Source organism: Babylonia areolata, chromosome 13 (genome assembly GCF_041734735.1).
Source record: "Babylonia areolata isolate BAREFJ2019XMU chromosome 13, ASM4173473v1, whole genome shotgun sequence".
Classification (NCBI taxonomy): domain Eukaryota; kingdom Metazoa; phylum Mollusca; class Gastropoda; order Neogastropoda; family Buccinidae; genus Babylonia; species Babylonia areolata.
The window spans coordinates 24729190-24751494 of record NC_134888.1 but is presented as its reverse complement, the minus strand read 5'-3'; the positions used below and the strand labels follow the sequence as shown (position 1 = coordinate 24751494).

At 43.7% G+C, this 22305-nt stretch overlaps 1 protein-coding gene across 1 annotated transcript in view; it reads left to right on the top strand.

The window, feature by feature from the left end:
* The window catches only part of LOC143289167 (intraflagellar transport protein 80 homolog), a 52107-nt gene that overhangs the window by 20811 nt on the left and 8991 nt on the right, over positions 1–22305 (top strand). The window contains exons 12-18 of the mRNA XM_076598088.1: positions 163–227; positions 1336–1471; positions 3087–3234; positions 4759–4930; positions 6495–6584; positions 10023–10195; positions 11443–11566. Coding sequence (XP_076454203.1) covers positions 163–227; positions 1336–1471; positions 3087–3234; positions 4759–4930; positions 6495–6584; positions 10023–10195; positions 11443–11566 — 908 coding nt within the window. The remainder of the gene's footprint in view (positions 1–162; positions 228–1335; positions 1472–3086; positions 3235–4758; positions 4931–6494; positions 6585–10022; positions 10196–11442; positions 11567–22305) is intronic.

Below are 22305 nucleotides of genomic sequence, written 5' to 3'. Positions count from 1 at the left end.
TGGACTTTGACACATACACACACAAAAGCATGCAGACTCCCGCCCCCCCCCCCCCCCCGACCCCTCTCCACACACACACACACACACACACACCACACACACAACACACAAGAAGCACACACTGAGAGCTGATGCCAGTTTGTCCGTCTTGTGGTGTTGCAGTGGTGTACATATTCGATGCCCAGACTGGGAAAGCCATGGGGGATGGAAAACCTATCACGCACAAAGTAAGTGTTTGGATGATATTGCCAAGTTGTACTTTGTGATATGATGCTCAATACTAATTATAGTTGTAGTAGCTTGTTTTTTTTGTTTTTTTTTTGTTGTTTTTATATATAGTTCTACTTTCATCAATTGAACTTCTGTTTCATTTGAGTACGTTTTTTTTTTTAATTTGCATCCAGGACTGTCATGATCATAAGTTAAACATATTGTCACATATATATGATGTTGGAAGCTAGTTTTAATCAGCTGCCGTTGCACAAAAAATGTCAAAATTCTGTATTGATAAGACTGTCAACTTCTGTGTAAGCAACCAGTATCTAGTAAACGCCTACGCTCCATTTTGGATCAGAAACTGTCCATAGGGTCACATACCATGTAAACGCCACCACCCCACCTCCTCCAACCCATGACAGCCCAGCTCAGCACAGAACAATGCATCATAGCAATTACAAAACATCACAGCAGAGCACAGCACAGCACAGCACAACCCAGCACAGCACAGCTAGGCACAACACAACACATTGTTTATAACACAGCACAGCACAACACAAATCCACACAGCACAATGCATCACAGCAGTTATAACACAGCACGATGCAGCAGAGTGTAACACAGCAGAGCACAGCAAGGCACCACTCAGCACAGCACAATGCATCACAGCACAACACAGCACAGCGCACTACAGCACAGCACAGCACAGCACAATACAGCACATCACAGCGATTACAACACAACACAGCACAGCGCACTACAGCACAGCACAGCAATTACAGCACAACACAGCACAGCATTACAGCACAACAGCACAGCACAGCACAGCACAGCGCACTACAGCACCGCAATTACAGCACAACACAGCACAGCGCACTACAGCACAGCACAGCAATTACAGCACAAGACAGCACAGCGCACTACAGCACAGCACAGCACAGCAATTACAACACAGCACAGCGCACTACAGCACAGCACAGCACAGCACAGCACAGCAATTACAGCACAACACAGCACAGCGCACTACAGCACAGTACAGGAATTACAGCACAACACAGCACAGCGCACTACAGTACAGCACAGCACAGCACAGCACAAGACAGCACAATGTGTGTGCAGGTGGATGTTCTGGACATTGCACTGGACCAGTGTGGGCCGGCCACGGAGCGCAAGCTGGCCATCATCGACAAGAACAGAGACCTCTTCCTCACCTCTGTCCGCATCTTTGGGGCTGAGAGAAAGAGCACCAAGCTAGGTCTGTGTGTGGGGGGTGAGGGTGTGTGTGTTGGGGGTGAGGGCTGGGGGGGGGGGTGGCTTGGAGTATGTGTGTGTGTATGTGAGTGTGTGTGTGTTGGAGTGTGTGTGTGTCTGTGTGTTTGTTGTTGTTGCTGTTTTTGTACATGTGCTTGGTGTGTTGTGTGTGTGTGTGTGTGTGTTGGTGTTTGCACTTTCATGCATTTGTGTGTACTTGTTTGTTTTACATGTTTGTGCACACATATGTGTGTAAAAAATAGGTGTGTATACATTTACACTTAGTCTGCATGTCAGTTTGTATTTCCCCCAGCACCCCCTCCCTTTGTGTGTGTGTGTGTGTGTGTGTGTGTGTGTGTGTGTGTGTGTGTGTGTGTGTATCAAGACATTCTGCCCAGTTCTTGCATTTTCTGAAAGTCTCGGAACTAGAGATCAAGTCCATGTGTACCTTCAGCGATACCTTGACAGATGGAAAGAGAACTAGACTGCCTGGACTTGGTCCCAGTCCTGGTACATCTTAGTTGTAGCCTTGCATGTGGGAAGATTGGCTTTTTGGATGGAAGAACAGACGTGAAATACAGGTACTAGGTGTAGCCTGCGCTATTTTAGCACTGATTAGAGGGAGTGTGTAGATACTTCTGATGGTTCTTACTTCTTTTTTTTTTTTATGGAAGTTGTCATATGGTGTAATTATATTTCTGTTATGTTACCTGACACACATTAACTCGACGCAGTCATGATGGCTGCCGAAAAAAGAGGGCGCTAGTCAGGGGGGCAAAGGGGAGGTTACCTACTTCCGGGAGGTTATTGGCTGTAGCTACTTTCGTTTTCTCCGCATAGGCGGATAGTAGTTTGCACAGGACAGGAATGTCAGACCCCTGCCGGAGTCTGCACTAGTGGGTCACAGTAAGTATGTTATTTAAACGTAATTTTAGGTAGAAAATTTCCTTTCATCAATTCTGTTGTGATGTTGAAGTATAATGCTTATTACTTGTTATAACGTTGCGCTGTTACCAGTATCTTATTAAAGGGTTTTCTTTCACCTTGATCTGAGAAAAAAGTAGAGAGAAAAAAAACAACAAAAAAAAACAGACATGAGATACAGATTCCTGCATGCATGCTGTGAATAATGAATGCCAGAAAGAGATTCCATCTCCTGTTCTTTTCCTTTTGTTTCTGCTGGTTTTGTTGTTGTTGTTGTTTTTGTGTGTGGTGCTGATGTTGTTATTGTTTTTCAGTCCGCTGTTTTCTGATCTCTTTGGTCCAGTTACCTGTGATTTACACTTGTCTTTAAAAAAAAAAAAAAAAAAAAAAAAAAAAAAAAAAAAAAAAAAAAAAAACAAACTATAAAGGAGGTGCGAGTGAAAGAATGGAAAGTGTTACATGGTGTATGGCATTGTTGCTTACAGTCCAGTCATCTGCATAGGTCCGTATCTCTGTATTAGGACTGTTGTCTGCCAGTCTGAAGACTATGATGGATTGAAGATGAATCGCATTTTTTTGCTGAACAAACCAAAACAACAACAACAACAAATATTTATTTTTTGTTATTCATTATTTTGTTTGTAAATTCCTGCATGTGTGTGTGTGTGTGTGTGTGTGTGTGTGTGTGTGTACAGCCAACATGATTCACATGATGACGTGGAATGACGAGACCAACATGCTGGCAGCCATGACGGATGGAAAGATTTTCGTGTGGTACTACCCCAATGCCGTCTATGTCGATGCAGAGCTCCTGCCCAAAACGGTAGCAGAGAAAGACACCAGGTGAGATATACAACATTTGATGAACTTTGCCTCCTCTATCTTCTCCTCTTCCTTCTCCTTTTTCACCTTCTTCTCCTGCTTCTCCTCCTCTTCCTCTTTCTCCTTCTGCTTTTTCTCTCCTACTTCTTCTTCTTCTTCTGCTTCTGCTTTTGTTTCTGCTTCTGTTTCTTCTTCTTCTTCTGCTTCTTCTTCTTCTGCTGCTTCTTCTTCCTCTGCTTCTTCTTCTTCTTCTTTTTCTTCTTCTTCTTCTGTTTCTTCTTCTTCTTCTTCTTCTTCTGCTTCTTCTTCTTCTTCTGCTTCTTCCTCTGCTTGTTCTTCTTCTGCTTCTTCTTCTTCTGCTGCTGCTTGTTCTTCTTCTGCTTCTTCTTCTTCTTCTGCTTCTTCTTCTTCTTCTGCTTTTTCTTCTTCTTCTTCTTCTGCTTCTTCTTCTTCTGCTTCTGCTTCTTCCTCTGCTTCTTCTTCCTTTCTTCTTCTTCTTCTTCTTCTTCATTTTCTTCTTCTTCTTCTTCTTCTTCTCCTCTGATGACTTTGTCAAGAGGAGCGCCACACAGAGAAATAGTACACCAGATTCACCAGATTCCTCAAAGTCTGTTGGTTGTGTGTCAAAGTCTGGGGGTCACTGCTAATGATTTTCCTGCCTCAGTCTCCGGTGTTGTCAGTCCATCGTCTGTTTTTCTGTCTCCCGCCTCTGTCTCCCTCCTTCAGTAGTTCCTGTAAAGGATTGTTTGGCAAGGTTATTGGTTCTTTTTACATGGCTGTTCCATCTTAGGAGTAGATCGGGCCCTCTCTCAGCGTGAAACACGTGCTCCTTGACTGTTGGGATCTGCATGACGTTAGACACAGACATTAACACCTTGTTTCGTGATGTCCTTCCATGGGCGCTGATGGACTTCTTGAAAGAAGTGAACATTTTTAATCAGATTTGAAAGTTTTAAACTATGGAAGGTTTTTTAAACTTTGAGTGGAAAGCTTAAAGTGGTGGCTTGTTTTTATTGTTTTTTTTTTTTTTTACCCTTGTAGTAGGTATTAACGTGGCGATAGCCTTGAGATGGCCTTAGTGGTCGGCGAGGCTCTAAGCACCATCATTTCATTTCATTTCATTTCAGATTGGGCCCCTCTGCCTTACCATGCCAAGCTATAGACAACAGTGTATATGAATTGATAATTGCTCCGATAGTTGTAAAAGGCAACAGGACATTTATCCTTTTTTTATTATTTTTTTTTTCTCAAGGCCTGACTAAGCGCGTTGGGTTACGCTGCTGGTCAGGCATCTGCTTGGCAGATGTGGTGTAGTGTATATGGATTTGACTGAATGCAGTGATGCCTCCTTGAGCCACTGATACTGACGCTGATACTGTGTGTTGATATAGTTATTAATGCTGGGTGCGTGTGTGATTGTTGTTGTCCATCAGTGAGTTTGGCAAGAACCCCCAGTTGCTGAAAAAGGCTACAGGAGCTTTAACCTTTTTGTTGTTGTTGTTGTTATTAATGCTGGGTGCGTTTGTGATTGCCGTTGTCCCCCAGTGAGTTTGGCAAGAACCCCCAGTTGTTGAACTTCATTGGGTCTCACCTGATACTGCGGCGTGTGGAGGGGTCTCTGATCTCCACCACCATCGCCCCCTACCCTGCCGTCCTGCACAACTTTGTCACTGCCTCACGCTGGGAGGATGCCGTCAGGTTGTGTAGGTTTGTCAAGGTGAGGCCTTTCTCTGTGTGTGTGTGTGTGTGAAGGGGGGCGGGGGGAAGTGTTGAGGGGTGGGGGTGGAGGTGGGGTGTGTTGTGTATGAGGGGGAGGGTTTGTGTGTGTGTGTTTGTGTTTGTGGGGGGTGTGTGTGGAGGTGGGTGGGTGTATGTTTGTGGGTGTGCGTTGTGTATGTGTGTGTGTTTGTGCATGTGTTAGTATGTGTATTTGTGTCTGTATATAACTTATTTTGTGTATGTACGTGAATGTGTGTATGAGCACGTGTATGTGCATCAGTGTGTGTGTGTGTGTGTGTGTGTGCATGTGTGTTTGAGTGTGTCTGTTGTTTGTTTGCATCTGAGTGTGCGTCTGTGTGTAAGTAAATGTATGTGTGGAAGATTGTGTAATGAGAGAGACAGTAGAGAGGGAATGACTGAAAGATTAGAAGAGAAATCAGACTGACAGATTGAACTTTGTTGCTGTTATTCCTGATAATTCTCAGAACTCTTTTTTTTATTTTTTATATACTAAGACTGCAGCAAACATTCACACAGTTACTCTTTTCTATTGTGACTGAACAGATCTTGGGAGAAAACAGGAGCAAATCCGAACAATCTGCTTTCAACAAGCGAACAAACAAATAAAAGACTGTTAGCTTTGTATTTATCAGAACATGTTTCTTTGTTGTTGTTGTTGTTTTTCTTTTTATTTCATATAACTGTTTGTTTTTGTGCATGTAAGGTGACAGTGTGTTGTCAGATTCTCTCTTGTTTCAGAGCACCCAGACTCAGATGCTCCACAATGGGCCACAACTCTGTCTCTGGCTCTTACATGTGGAATGAGCTCCCTTCCATGTTTCCTAAAATCCCTGCTCTCGGTTCTGTTTCCAAAATAGCTCCCCAATTCCCTGCTTTTTTTTTCTCTCTCTCCATAGTTTCTCTAGCTTTCTGTCTACAGGTATCTATATGTTTGGTCTTTCATCCCTTTGTTTTTAGCATTGTGCTTGTATGCAAGTGTTGGGTGTGACAGCGCGTTTGATTTGTTTCCATGCAGGACCTAGTACAGTTTAAATACATTTCTTCTTCTAGACTTAGTACTTTTTAAATGCATTTCTTCTCCTGGACTTAGTATTATATAAATACATTTCTTCTTTCTTCTTCTGGACTTAGTACTATATAAGTATGTTTTTCTTCTTCTGGACTTAGTACTATATAAATACATCTCTTCTTCTGGACTTAGTACTATATAAATACATCTCTTCTTTCTTCTTCTGGACTTAGTACTATATAAGTATGTTTTTCTTCTTCTGGACTTAGTACTATATAAATACATCTCTTCTTCTGGACTTAGTACTATATAAATACATCTCTTCTTTCTTCTTCTGGACTTAGTACTATATAAGTATGTTTTTCTTCTTCTGGACTTAATAAACACATCTCTTCTTCTGGACTTAGTACTATATAAATACACCTCTTCTTCTTTTTCTCCTTCTTCTTCTTCTTCTTCTTCTAGTTAGTGGTAGTTGTAGTATCTTTACTGTTATAAGCATGCTGGGATATCCTTTGTTTGATTCCCCCAGGACGACAGTCTGTGGTCTGTGCTGGCTGCAATGGCAACATATGCCAAGGATCTGAACACTGCTGAGGTGGCTTATGCTGCTATCAAGGAGGTGAACTGCTTTGTGTGTGTGTGTGTGTGTGTGTGTGTGTGTGTTAGTGTGTTTGTGTCTCTGTCTTTGTTTGTCGGTGTGTCTGTAAGTGTGTCTTTCCTTACTGATGATCAGAAACTGGAAACGTTCCTTATTTTGTCATACCTTTGCCACTGGCTCTGTAGGCCATGTCTGGTATTTCCCACGTTTCTAATTTTAAGGGAATTTTTAGAGGATCTTTGTATTCAAAGCGCTTTATTCAAGACTTCAAGACTCTTTGCAGGCTTCAAATAGGAGAGTTTGCTATGCGTGATGGGTCACAAAATGACACTCAGTGATCAGCCACTCTTCATCTAGAAAATCACAAAAAATGATAGCAGCTCATGTATGTTCTCTCACCACTCCCAACCCCCCCACACCATCACCCCACACCACCACAATCACAGACACACACACACACACACACATTTCCATTTATGAGTATCTGTATAATTATTTGTTTTTGAGAAACATATTCCTGACAACAGCAACACACAAAAAAGATGCCTTCTGAATTGAAGGGAGCAGCACTTTGCTTTTAATGGGAATGCTTCTTGTCTGTCAGTGAGAGAGAAAGTACGCTGACTTACCTGTTGGAGAGAAAATGAGGAGAACTGGCTGCCTCTTATTTTATTTTATTTGTATTATTATATTTTTTTTTTTTTTTGTGAACTATGGAAGTGCTGCTTTTTTGGTTTAATTATTGTCTTACTCTGGTGATACTTGATTTTTAAATGAACTATGATCTTTGTAATTGCATATATTGTGAAGAGAGAGACAGAGAGAGAGAGAGGAAGAGAGATAGTGTATGTGTGCGTGTGTGTGCGTGGTGTGTGTGTGTGTGTGTGTGTGTGTGTGTGTGTGTGTGTGAGTGAGTGGGCAGGGGAATGAGGTAGGGGAATTATAATGGGCGTTTGTGTGCATGCATGGATGAATGTAGAGAGAGGGTGGGGGAGAAACGTATGTGAGTATGTGGGTGCGTTAGAATATTTTTTGGAGATAATGATATTAATGAAATTTGGTACCTTGATTTGTTAAATATGTTTGGGTTTTTTTTGTTTTTTTTTGTTGCTGTTTTTAAATCATACCTTCCTCAAATCAGAATTTCCCTGTGTTGCTCAGTTAATATTTTATTCAAATGGTTGCGAAAATGTCAGTACAACAAACAGTTAATCTGACAATAAATGGTTTCAGTCAGTCAGTCAGTGTGTGTGAAGATGAGCGATGTGGCTTGGCTGACTGAAATGGAGAGGCACGTAAATTTCAGTAATCTGTATATCTGTATATAGCTATTTCCATTGGTGCCATTTAATTTATCTTTTTATTTTCTATTCATTTTATTTGTTTGTTGTTTTCTTCTTATGTTGGACATGTGCTGCTGCCAAAAAGAAAATCTCTGTACCAAAGTATAGACAATAAAGTTTGTGTATTGTGTAGTGTATTGTGTATTGTGAATTTCATTCATACCGCACCACCGTCCCAGTGCAAATCAGTTGTAAACTAAGGATCAGAGTTAAGGCAGGACAGATTTTTTTATGGTTCTTCCACTTGTTTATATGAAAAACAAAGATATTGTGGCCTGTACTTATCGTGAATGTTTTTTCTCTCTCTCTCTCTCTGTCTCTCTCTATATATACATATATATGTAATGACCCAGATTATAGTTGTTGACAGCAATGTTGACAGGTGGGGAAGGTCCATAATGATCCATACATGTGTTGATGGTGATGTTGTTGACAGTTCTGTTGACTGTGGTGGTGATGGTGATGTTGACAGTTCTGTTCACAGCGATGTTGACAGGTGGGGAAGGCCCATAATGATCCATACATGTGTTGATGGTGATGTTGTTGACAGTTCTGTTGACTGTGGTGGTGATGGTGATGTTGACAGTTCTGTTCACAGCGATGTTGACAGGTGGGGTAGGCCCATAATGATCCATACATGTGTTGATGGTGATGTTGTTGACAGTGGTGTTGTTGGTGATGTTGACAGTTCTGTTGACAGGTGGGGAAGGTCGATAATGACCCATACCATAGGTGATGCTGACAGTTCTGTTGACAGTGGTGTTGTTGTTGATGTTGACAGTTCTGTTGACCGCGATGTTGACAGGTGGGGAAGGTCCATGATGACCCATACATGTGTTGATGGTGATGTTGTTGACAGTTCTGTTGACAGTGGTGTTGATAGTGATGTTGACAGTTCTGTTGACAGTGATGGTGATGTTGACAGTTCTGTTGACAGTGGTGTTGATGGTGATGTTGACAGTTCTGTTCACAGCAATGTTGACAGGTGGGGATGTTGACAGTTCTGTTGACAGCAATGTTGACAGGTGGGGAAGGTCCATAATGGTCCATACATGTGTTGGTGGTGATGTTGTTGACAGTTCTGTTGACAGTGGTGTTGATGGTGATGTTGTTGACAGTTCTGTTGACGTTGATGTTGACAGTTCTGTTGACAGTGGTGTTGACGTTGATGTTGACAGTTCTGTTGACAGTGGTGTTGATAGTGATGTTGACAGTTCTGTTGACAGTGGTGTTGACAGTTCTGTTGACAGTGATGGTGATGTTGACAGTTCTGTCGACAGTGGTGTTGATGATGATGTTGACAGTTCTGTTCACAGCGATGTTGACAGATGGGGATGTTGACAGTTCTGTTGACAGCAATGTTGACAGGTGGGGAAGGTCCATAATGGTCCATACATGTGTTGGTGGTGATGTTGTTGACAGTGGTGTTGATGGTGATGCTGACAGTTCTGTTCACAGCGATGTTGACAGGTTGGGATGTTGACAGTTCTGTTGACAGCAATGTTGACAGGTGGGGAAGGTCCATAATGGTCCATACATGTGTTGATGGTGATGTTGTTGACAGTTCTGTTGACAGTGGTGTTGATGGTGATGTTGACAGCGATGGTGATTTTGACAGTGATGTTAACAGTGGTGTTAATGGTGATGTTGACAGTTCTGTTGACAGTGGTGTTGATGGTGATGTTGACAGCGATGGTGATTTTGACAGTGATGTTAACAGTGGTGTTAATGGTGATGTTGACAGTTCTGTTGACAGTGGTGTTGATGGTGATGTTGACAGCAATGTTGGCAGGTGGGAAGGTCCATAATGACCCATTCAGTAGGTGTTGATGGTGATTTTGACAGTGTTGATTGTGATGTTGACAGTTCTGTTGACAGTGGTGTGGATGGTGATGTTGACAGCAATGTTGACAGGTGGGGAAGGTCCAAAAAGACCCAGGTGGTGGGTGCTGACGGTGATGATGATGGTGATGATAACGGAGGTGTTAACAGTGGTGTTGGCAGCGATGATGACAGCTATGATGACGTGTGGTGTGGACAGTGTGATGATGTCAGTGGTGGTGACGACAGTCCTGACAGCAGTGACAATGACGTGTTGTATGGGATGGACGGGCAGGTGGAGAAGGTGCAGTTCATCAGCAACATCAAGGACATCCCTGTGAAGGAGGCGCGGACGGCGGAGATGGCTCTGCTGTGCGGCAGCTACAACGATGCCGAGGCCATTCTGCTGCAGGCAGGCCTGGTCTTCCGTGCCATCCTCCTCAACATCCAGCTCTACAACTGGGACAGGTCTGTCTGTCTGTCTGTCTGTCTGTCTCTCCCTGTCTGTCTCTGTCTCTGTCTGTGAAATCCTCAACATCCAGCTCTACAACTGGGACAGGTCTGTCTCCCCGTCTGTCTGTCTGTCTGTCTCTCCCTGTCTGTCTCTCTCTGTGTCTGACATCCTCAACATCCAGCTCTACAACTGGGACAGGTCTGTCTCCCTGTCTGTCAGTTCGTCTGTCTGTCTGTGTCTGTGTGTGTGACATCCCCAACATCCAGCTCTACAACTGGGACAGGTCCGTCCGTCCGTCCGTCCATCCATCCATCCATCTGTCTGTCTTTGTCTGTCTGTGTCTGTCTGACATCCTCAACATCCAGCTCTACAACTGGGACAGGTCCATCCATCTGTCTCTGTGTGTCTGGCTTGTCTGTCTCTGTGTGTCTGTCTGTGTGACCTCCTCAACATCCAGCTGTACAACTGGGACAGGTCTGTCCCTCTTTCTGTCTGTCCCTGTGTCCCTGTCTGTCTGTCTGTCTGTCTCTCTGTCTGTCTGTCTGGCATCCGCATCATCCAGCTCTACAACTGGGGCAGGTTCGTCTATCTGTCTGTCTGTCTAACATTCTCTATATCCATGCACACACACACACACACACACACACACACACACACACACACACACACACACACACACACTTACACACACACACACAAACACAAACCCCTCACACACACAAACACAAACCCCTCACACACACACACACACACACACACACACACATGTATATTATGCATTGAAAAAGACAGTAGAAGAAAGAGAAGAAGAAGAAAATTGACATATCAGTTTTGTTTTCCCTCTGAAAATGAACAGAAAAGTTGATTTGGGAGTGTTACAAGTGTGTCACTGTCCCCTGCAATGCAGTCAGCAGTATAACACAAATCAACTGGTGTGTGTGTGTGTGTGTGTGTGTGTGTGTGTACGCGTATATGTGTGTGTGTGTGTGCGTGCGTGTGTACACGTATGTGTATATATGTGTGTGTGTGTGGTGTGTGTGTGCCAGGTTGTGTGGTTGTGCCTGTGTGTGTGTACACGTGTGTGTGTGTCTGCATGTATGTCTGTGCGTATGTTCTTGTGTGCTTTGTATCTGAATGACTTGTAAAGCTCTCAGTGAGGTTTGAAAGCCCTAATATAAAGGTACTGTTTTTACCATTCTTCTTCTTCATCTTCTTCTTCTTATTGTTACTATTGTTGTTATTATGGGATGAACTGTTTCAGGGCACTGGAACTGGCGGTGAAGCACAAAACCCATGTGGACACCGTGCTGGGCTACAGGCAGAAGTACCTCAAACGCTTCGACCGCAAGGAGAGCAACAAGAGATTCACGCAGTACAGCGAAGGGGTTAGATGACTTCCTGTCAGCCTTCAGTGCTTCATTGTCACTTTCTGTCAGCCTTCAGTGCTACATTTTCTGTCAGCCTTCAGTGCTACATTTTCTGTCAGCCTTCAGTGCTACATTTTCTGTCAGCCTTCAGTGCTTCATTGTCACTTCCTGTCAGCCTTCAGTGCTTCATTGTCACTTCCTGTCAGCCTTCAGTGCTCCATTTTCATTTTCTGTCAGCCTTCAATGCTCCATTTTCCTCCATTTTCATTTTCTGTCAGCCTTCAGTGCTCCATTTTCATTTTCTGTCAGCCTTCAATGCTCCATTTTCATTTTCTGTCAGCCTTCATTTTCTGTCAGCCTTCAATGCTCCATTTTCATTTTCTGTCAGCCTTCAATGCTCCATTTTCATTTTCTGTCAGCCTTCAGTGCTTCATTTTCATTTTCTGTCAGCCTTCAATGCTCCATTTTCATTTTCTGTCAGCCTTCAATGCTCCATTTTCATTTTCTGTCAGCCTTCAGTGCTCCATTTTCATTTTCTGTCAGCCTTCAGTGCTACGTTTTCTGTCAGCCTTCAGTGCTCCATTTTCATTTTCTGTCAGCCTTCAGTGCTCCATTTTCATTTTCTGTCAGCCTTCAATGCTCCATTTTCATTTTCTGTCAGCCTTCAGTGCTACGTTTTCTGTCAGTCTTCAGTGCTACGTTTTCTGTCAGCCTTCAATTCTACATTTTCTATCAGCCTTCAGTGCTATATTTTCTATCAGCCTTCAGTGCTATATTTTCTGTCAGTCTTAAGTGCTTCAGTTTCTGTCAGCCTTCAGTGCTGTATTTTCTGTCAGTCTTCAGTGCTTCAGTTTCTGTCAGCCTTCAGTGCTGTATTTTCTGTCAGTCTTCAGTGCTCCTTCAGTGCTTCATCGTCACTTTCTGTCAGCCTTCAGTGCTACATTTTCTGTCAGCCTTCAGTGCTACATTTTCTGTCAGCCTTCAGTGCTCCATTTTCATTTTCTGTCAGCCTTCAGTGCTACATTTTCATTTTCTGTCAGCCTTCAATGCTCCATTTTCCTCCATTTTCATTTTCTGTCAGCCTTCAGTGCTCCATTTTCATTTTCTGTCAGCCTTCAATGCTCCATTTTCATTTTCTGTCAGCCTTCAATGCTCCATTTTCCTCCATTTTCATTTTCTGTCAGCCTTCAGTGCTCCATTTTCATTTTCTGTCAGCCTTCAATGCTCCATTTTCATTTTCTGTCAGCCTTCAATGCTCCATTTTCATTTTCTGTCAGCCTTCAGTGCTATGTTTTCTGTCAGCCTTCAATGCTCCATTTTCATTTTCTGTCAGCCTTCAGTGCTATGTTTTCTGTCAGCCTTCAATGCTCCATTTTCATTTTCTGTCAGCCTTCAGTGCTCCATTTTCATTTTCTGTCAGCCTTCAATGCTCCATTTTCATTTTCTGTTAGCCTTCAATGCTCCATTTTCATTTTCTTTTTCATTTTCTGTCAGCCTTCAATGCTCCATTTTCATTTTCTGTCAGCCTTCAATGCTCCATTTTCATTTTCTGTCAGCCTTCAATGCTCCATTTTCATTTTCATTTTCATTTTCTGTCAGCCTTCAATGCTCCATTTTCATTTTCTGTCAGCCTTCAATGCTCCATTTTCATTTTCTGTCCGCCTTCATTTTCTGTCAGCCTTCAGTGCTCCATTTTCATTTTCTGTCAGCCTTCAATGCTCCATTTTCATTTTCTGTCAGCCTTCAGTGCTCCATTTTCATTTTCTTTTTCATTTTCTGTCAGCCTTCAATGCTCCATTTTCATTTTCTGTCAGCCTTCAATGCTCCATTTTCATTTTCTGTCAGCCTTCAGTGCTCCATTTTCATTTTCTGTCAGCCTTCAGTGCTACGTTTTCTGTCAGTCTTCAGTGCTACGTTTTCTGTCAGCCTTCAATGCTACATTTTCTATCAGCCTTCAATGCTACATTTTCTATCAGCCTTCAGTGCTATATTTTCTATCAGCCTTCAGTGCTATATTTTCTGTCAGTCTTAAGTGCTTCAGTTTCTGTCAGCCTTCAGTGCTGTATTTTCTGTCAGTCTTCAGTGCTTCAGTTTCTGTCAGCCTTCAGTGCTGTATTTTCTGTCAGTCTTCAGTGCTTCAGTTTCTGTCAGCCTTCAATGCTACATTTTCTGTCAGCCTTCAGGGCTACATTTTCTGTCAGCCTTCAGGGCTACATTTTCTGTCAGCCTTCAGTGCTATATTTTCTGTCAGTCTTCAGTGCTTCAGTTTCTGTCATCTGTCACCTTTCCGTATCAGTCTCTCTCTCTCTGTCTCTCTCTTGCTCTCACTCTCTCTGTCTCTCTCTTGCTCTCACTCTCTGTCTCTCTCTTGCTCTCTCTCTGTCTCTCTCTCTCTCTCTTGCTCTGTTGTTGTTTGTGAGTTGTTTCAGTGTCTGTTTTTTTCTTGTTGTTCATTTATTTATTGAATTGTGGTCTTGCTCTTGTCATTCTCCTCTCTCCCTCTCACGAAAGGGGAGAGTATTACAGCATTTGGATACTACATCAAGGTGAATGTAAATCACCTCCCTTGAGCCGTTGAGTGAGACTTGAGGGTTTGTTGGAGTGGGGTTGTGAGGAGTGTACATACGTACGTCTGCGTCTGGACTGTGTCAACATCAGCGCAGGAGTGTGCATGTCTGTCGGTTGGCCTGAGTCACAAAGTGACTGTGAGGGGGGGGGGGTGGGGGGGGGGGTAGGCTGGGGGAGGTTGGGGGGGAGGGAAGGGGGAGGAGAGAAGGTTGGGGTGGGTATGGGGGGGGAGTAAGAGGTTGGGGGTGGAGAGGAGAGGAGGGCCTTTGGTTGCACCTGGCTTTAACAGTTTTTTTTTTGTTTTTTTTTTTTTACTTTGTTCTGGAATTGATTTTATATGGCCGTAGTAGTTCAGCACTTGTGTGTGTGTGTGTTTGTGTGTGTGTGTGTGTGAAGAAATAAAACATCACCCACCAGTCACTGGTGAGTAAGAGGGCATGTGCTGAGTCATCTTCGTCTCTTTGTCAGGGATTTCTTTTTTCTCATTGGTGGGTCTTCTCCCATCCCCAACACACACCCCTCCTCCTCCCCCCCCCAGCACCCACCTCTCACCACCCCCCACATCCTTATGCTCCCCCCACACTCCCTCCTCCCCCCATGTCCCCCACCCACCCCAACACCCCCCACCCTTCCATCTTAAAGTTGTGTAATCACGGTTATATCAATATCTTCATGGTTTCTGTTCCTCATTTTCTCCCCATATTCGTGTGAGGATGGTAGAATAGTTTTGAGCGCATGTACAAGGTTGACTTGACAGCATCACGAAGAGCGATGCTTTGTGGAGTAGGCACTTGGGGCCCCGAGTGGCGTTTGTCAGTGAAAGTGAAGTGATGTTCTCGGCTGTCGTTTTATCTGTGCTCATTGCTGATGTTTCTGGCGCAATGCTGGCATTCAAATTCAAACCACATTGTCGGTTGCTCTCTCTCTCTCTCTCTTTCTCTTGCTCTGTCTGCATCTCTTTCTGTCTATGTCTGTCTGACTGTCTGTCTGTTTGTCTCTGTCTCTGTCTGTCTGTCTGTATTTCTTCCCCCCCCTCTCTCTCTCTCTGTGTATTTGTTGTTGGGTGACATTATCATTCATAAGTATTTGTGAAGAATATGGTCCTTTGTTCACACCCTTTCAGATTGGGCTTTGGCCTTCAGCTGTATAAAATTCTATTCAGTTTGATTCACTTCAGTTTATCTCTCTTACTCTCTCTCTTTGTGTGTGTGTGTGTGTGTGTGTGTGTGTGTGTGTGTCTGTCTGTCTGTCTGTCTGTCTTTCTTCCCCCCCCTCTCTCTCTTGCAGTCTCTCCCTCTCTCTCTCTCTCTCTCTCTCTCTGTCAGTCTCCCTCTCTCCCCCTCTCTTTCTCTTTCTCTTGTGCTCATGTAGACAGGTTGGTGGCCTTTGCATCAGACTTCCTCTGTTGCTGTGTTCTCTTTCTCTCTCTCTCTCTTTCTCTTTCTCCACCCCTCTCTCTCTCTCTTTTCTCTCCCTCTCTCTCTCTCTCTCGTTTTGTCTGTCAAAGCCTTCACCCTTTCAACAGTTTATCTTCCTGCTCCTCATTTTCCCATTAAGGATTGCCCCCCCCCCACACCCCCCCCCATACCCCCCCCCACACCCTCCCCATTGCCAAGCACACACACAGTGTACCAATGCATGAACGCACAAACACTTTCTGCTGACAGGAGTTTTCACCCTAATGATCTCTCCATAAAGACATCCCTCCCCCCTCTCTCAGCCCCTCCCCCTCCCCCTCCCCCATGCCCCCCCCTTCCCATGCTTTCCCCTTATTGCCATGTTCCCTGTACCTACCCCCCTCCTCCTCCCCCTCTCCCTCCTCCCGTCCTATTCACAATGGCTCTTGACTGCTGATAGTGACAGTCTTTTGTTGACAGAAAGGGCTTGTGACAGGTCTGGCTGATCTTGAGCAGTTTGGCTAAGGGTGGGATATAATATCCTCAAGTGCTTCTCCGTCTGGATTGTGACAGTGTCCATCTGTCTGTCTGCCTGCCTCAGTCTGTTTGTCTGTCTGTCTGTCTGTCTCTCTTTCTTTCTTCTTTCTTCTTGTTCTGCAGCCCGAATTTAACAGGGAGAAATCTGTTGTGACAAGAAAGAGTAATACAATACAATCTCTCTCTCTCTCTCTCTCTCTCTCTCTCTCTCTCTCTCTCTCTCACTGCCTCTGTCTGTCTGTCTTTCTCTCTTTCTGTGATTGAGCTGGGTGACTAAGATTCAGTAAAACAGATAACTCAAAATGTTTTTTTTTTTTTTAAAAAAGGACCAGAAATATAACTTGCGCACAGTGATTATGAACTTTCCCGTGGCTGCACATTACTTGGTGTCAAAAGAAATCAGAAATTGATAAAAAATCCACATGACTTAGGAGCACTGGGAGGTACTGTAAAGTTCGGTCTATAAGCCGCGACTTTTTCTCCCACCTTCAACCTCTGCAGCTAATGCAATGATGCGGCTTATCTGAGGATTTTAACAATCCCGGGAGTGTCACGTTCTTGTCTGTTCTAAGCTTCCCTTCAGCTCACCAAAATCTTGATTTAAAAATCAAATCCGCACACATTAAAGCCTTCAGATCAGCGTTCAGGGCTACTCTGCTCAAGCGCACACCCTCATCATGCCGAAAACACAACGGAATGCCTATGATGCAGCCTTCAAATTGAAGGCGATCGACCTAGCAGACGACAGTGCAAGCGATGAGCCAGCAGCAACCTCCACCTTGCGTTCATGTTCATCAAGTGAAAGTGAGGCTGAAGTCAGTGACAAGATGGCGGTGATGTAAAGACATCATCTTGTTCTATTCTGTTCTATTTTCTGTTCTATGTTATCAGAAGTCAAACTGAAGCAAACACACTGTTTGGCATTGAATAACTATGCAGTGCAGTTCTTTAGATTTGGAAGCAGTGGATTCTTCTGTAGTGTCTCATATTTGCATAATTATGTATGTATTACCGACACAAAATGCACAGTAGTATGTAAGTCATGTCACAAAATTTTTAAACTTTTCAGACATAAACTGATAAAGGTATGTGTGACATAAAGAAATATGCACACATACACCAAGCACACACACATGTCCAGAATTCACAATGTGAATGTCAGTTAAATTGTGTTTCTTAGCATGTACACACATGCTCAGGCACTGCACTCACATATGCGTTCACACATGCACGCGTCCACACACACACATACAGAGACAGGTTTCTAGATTCGGAAGTCAAGCATAAGCATTACTGACGCACAAACACTCATTCTGTAATGAGGCAGGCACCCTTCACACAAACACACACACACACACACACACACATGCATGCACATACATGAACGCACAGACTTACACACACACACACACACACTGACACACACACACACAAACACAAACACACACACAATTGCACGCATGGATACACACACGCACGCCCATGAATGCACACACACACACACACACACACACACTACAAACACACACACACACAGACGCATGCACGCTACCAACCCATTCTTGACATTCTTTCGTCTCTCTCCCTCTTCCTGTTTTTCTCTCTCTCTCTCTCTCTCTCCGCTGTGTTCCCTATCTGTGCATGTTTGCCCCCTCTCTGTTTGCCCCTGCTGTTACCCAGGGCTGCACACACATAGCTCACACTTGTTTTCACGTCCCACTTATCTGCAAACTTTGCAAACACACTTCTTCCTTTCTGGCCCCACCACGCACTGCCCTCCCCTCCTTCCCTTTTCCCCACCACTTCCTTCACTGCTCTGCTCCCCCACTACCCCCTCCCTCCCCACCTCCCCTGCCCCCTTCAGTGCCTGCCTCATCCAGCCCCTGTCTCTCCTATGTCAGTGTCGATGTTGTTGTTGGTGGGGTTGGCTTTGAACTGCTCAGTGTGTGTGTATGTGTGTATGTGTGTGTGTGTGTGTGTGTGTGTGTTTGTTTTGAACCGCTGTCAGGTGTTTTTTTTTAAGCTTTGATTAGGGCTGTTAAGTCGTTTGCTTTTCATTGTAAAGTGTGAGCTTTGAATTTGTTGTTAGTGAAAGCTTTGAACAGTCGCTGTCAGTGTTAAGTTTGAGTCGCTGTAGATTTTGAGCTTCGAACTGCTGTACTGTCAGTGTTCAAGTTTGAACTGCTGTAAGTGTCAGTTTGGAACTGCTGTGAGTGTAAGTTTTGAATTGCTGTAAGTGTTAATTTTGAATCGCTTAGTTGCAAGGTTTGAACTGCTCAAAATGTAAGTTTTGAACCACTGTAAGTGTTAACTTTGAATCGTTTTAAGTGTTAGCTTTGTACTTTTGGGTTACCTTTCTTCTTCTTCTTCTTCTTCTGCGTTTGAGGGCTGCAACTCCCACGTTCACTCGTATGCACACGAGTGGGCCTTTACGTGTATGACCGTTTTTACCCCGCCATGTAGGCAGCCATACTCTGTTTTCGGGGGTGTGCATGCTGGGTATGTTCTTGTTTCCATAACCCACCGAACGCTGACATGGATTACAGGATCTTTAACGTGCGTATTTGATCTTCTGCTTGCATATACACACGAAGGGGGTTCAGGCACTAGCAGGTCTGCACATATGTTGACCTGGGAGATCGTAAAAATCTCCACCCTTTACCCACCAGGCGCCGTCACCGTGATTCGAACCCGGGGCCCTCAGATTGACAGTCCAACGCTTTAACCACTCGGCTATTGCGCCCGTCGAGGGTTACCTTTGAACCATCATAAATGTAAGGTTCCAGTTGCTGTTAAGTTATGAACTGCTTAGTTGTAAGCATTGAAACACGAGCATTGAAACACTGTAAGTGTAAGCCTTGTACTGCTGTAAATGTAAGCTTTAAACTGCTGTAAGTGTCTGCTTTGAACTGCTGCAAGTGTAAGTTTTTGAAAAGCTCATGAGCTTTGAATTGTTGCTAAGCGTAAGCTTTGAATAGTCAGGCAATTCAGATAGCAGTGATAAGACAGCATCACCGTACTTCTTTTCTTACACGCAATACATCACCAGAAGGATGTTTGTGCACCTGTATGAGTTTGAATGAAATGATCATTAACTTTAAAAAAAAAATAAAAAAAAAGAATAAAAGCCCAGCCTTGCATGATTAGAAAACTCAAAAGTTTTTCTTTCAAAAGCTTCGGATAAAAAGGGGAAAAAGTCATTCCCCCCAAAAAAAAACTTATCAGTTTTCTAAACAAAATAAATTAGGTGGGTGATTCACAAAATAGGCCTCATCCTATCGTGTTTTCATCACTTTGAGGAAAAGAAATGCAGTGATTTTAATTGTCTCCTTGCATCGCATTTTTTCCCCTTTAGCTTCTCTTTTTCACACACACACACACACACGCACATGCAAACAAGTCCAGTGTGAGTTTTGTATCCAACACGTGTTTGAAGTGACGAAAGCAGCAGTGTTGTTGGTGCACTTCTCACAGTCAGTCAGGTGGAGACAGGCCAGTGTCTTTTACCTCTGGGAGCTTACAAAGCCATTGCCTGATCGTATTGTGTTTGTCTTGTATTTTTTCATGTCGGCCAGTGTTGCGTACCTCTCGGAGCTTACAAAGCCATTGCCTGATTGTATTGTGTTTGTCTTGTATTTTTTCGTGTCGGCTAGTGTTGTTTACCTCAGGGAGCTTACAAAGCCATTGCCTGATCGTATTGTGTTTGTCTTGTATTTTTTCATGTCGGCCAGTGTTGCGTACCTCTCGGAGCTTACAAAGCCATTGCCTGATTGTATTGTGTTTGTCTTGTATTTTTTCGTGTCGGCTAGTGTCGTTTACCTCAGGGAGCTTACATAGCCATTGCCTGATTGTATTGTGTTTGTCTTGTATTTTTTCATGTCGGCCAGTGTTGTTTACCTCAGGGAGCTTACAAAACCATTGCCTGATTGTATTGTGTTTGTCTTGTATTTTTTCGTGTTGGCTAGTGTCGTTTACCTCTGGAAGCTTACAAAGCCATTGCCTGATTGTATTGTGTTTGTCTTGTATTTTTTCGTGTCGGCTAGTGTCGTTTACCTCAGGGAGCTTACATAGCCATTGCCTGATTGTATTGCTGTATGTATGTATTATTTTGTGTGAAATTTGAGTTGCTAACCCCACAGTGCAGAGCCATTCTTTTTTACAATCAAACTTTATTTCTTCTGCAGAATTTTTGTCAATTCTATTGTTGCCATAGGTTCTTTTTTTATGCGCAAAGTTAGTTAGTACATGCTGCCCCAGTGACCCCAGTTTATTGTCTTATCTGAAAGAGTAGTCTTTGATTGGGGCAGTGAGGGTGAAGTGTGTTGATGTTGAAATATGCAGCCATTCAGACTGCCGATGGGGGGGAGGACCTTTATTTTCACATCTGTGCTGCAGTTGTAGGTCTACAGGTCCTCGGCTAGTCCGGACCTTTACCGTGTCAGGTTTAGAATGGGACAATTCCCTGCTTGTTGAGATCACAGGCAAAAAAAACAACACAGATCATCACAGGAGGAGGGAGGGAGATTTGGGGGTGCTGCAAGTTGACATTTCCCTAGTTGCTGGGTGCAGACGGTGGTGTTTCATTGGCTTTCCCGTTTGTGGATAAGTGAGTTGGTGTAATAGCCCTTTGATGTCTGCGTGTCTGTCTGTGTGCTCTTTACCACAGACTGTGGCCCAGGCAGCCACACAGGTAGAGAGTGAGGAGTGGTACTGTGGAGTTTAACGACCTACTGTCAGATGATGATGATGATGATGATGATGGTGATACTTAAATAATGCCTATCCTTAGAGACCAAACTCGAAGCGCTGTACAAAAAAAACTGGAGTCATTTACACAGTAGGCTGCATACCTGGGAAGAGCCGACTGACAGCAGCTGCTGGGCACTCCATCATTCGTTTCCTGTGTCATTCAATCAGATTTGAGTTCCGCACACTCCTCCAGACAAAACTCACTCAGACTTTTTTATTTTTTATTTTATTTTATTTTTTTAACATTTTGCGTGTATAACCATTTTGTTTATTCACCCTGCCATGAAGGCTTTCCATTTTGCAGGATCGCGCATACTGGGTATGTTCTTTTTTTTTTCCACAACCCCACCAAATGATGACATGGACTACAAGTATTTTTAACGTGCGTGTTTGATCTTCTGTGAGAGAAAACACAAAGGGGATTCAGACAACGAGCAGGTCTGCACACATTATGTCAACGTGGGAGATTGGAAAAATCCCCACCTTTTTACCCACCAGGTGCAGCAGGGATGGAACGGTGGAAAACTGGGTGAGAATCCTGCGCTGTGAGAGGCCCTGGTGGTCAGGGTTGTTCAGGACACTGGTCTTGGGTCAGTGGTGAAGGTTGTGTTGTTTGAAGGTAGGACGAGGAGGTAGATGTTGTGTGTTGAATTCAAGCGATGATGGGATCGACCAGTTCGAACGAGAGGTACCAGAATGGAAAGTCTGACTTACTGGTCATACTAAGGGTGATAGAATGGAAAGTCTGACTTACTGGTCTCACTAAGGTAGACAGAATGGAAAGTCTGACTTGGTGGTCTCACTAAGGTAGACAGAATGGAAAGTCTGACTTGATGGTCTCACTAAGGTAGACAGAATGGAAAGTCTGACTTGATGGTCTCACTTAGGTAGACAGAATGGAAAGTCTGACCTGATGGTCTCACTAAGGTAGACAGAATGGAAAGTCTGACTTACTGGTCTCACTAAGGTAGACAGAATGGAAAGTCTGACTTGGTGGTCTCACTAAGGTAGACAGAATGGAAAGTCTGACTTACTGGTCTCACTAAGGTAGACAGAATGGAAAGTCTGACTTGATGGTCTCACTTAGGTAGACAGAATGGAAAGTCTGACCTGATGGTCTCACTAAGGTAGACAGAATGGAAAGTCTGACTTGATGGTCACACTAAGGTAGACAGAATGGAAAGTCTGACTTGATGGTCTCACTAAGGTAGACAGAATGGAAAGTCTGACTTGATGGTCTCACTTAGGTAGACAGAATGGAAATTCTCACCTGATGGTCTCACTAAGGTAGACAGAATGGAAAGTCTGACTTGATGGTCACACTAAGGTAGACAGAATGGAAAGTCTGACTTACTGGTCACACTAAGGGTGATAGAATGTAAAGTCTGACTCACTGGTCACACTAAGGGTGATAGAATGGAAAGCCTGACTCACTGGTCACACTAAGGGTGATAGAATGGAAAGTCTGTCTTACTGGTCATACTAAGGGTGATAGAATGGAAAGTA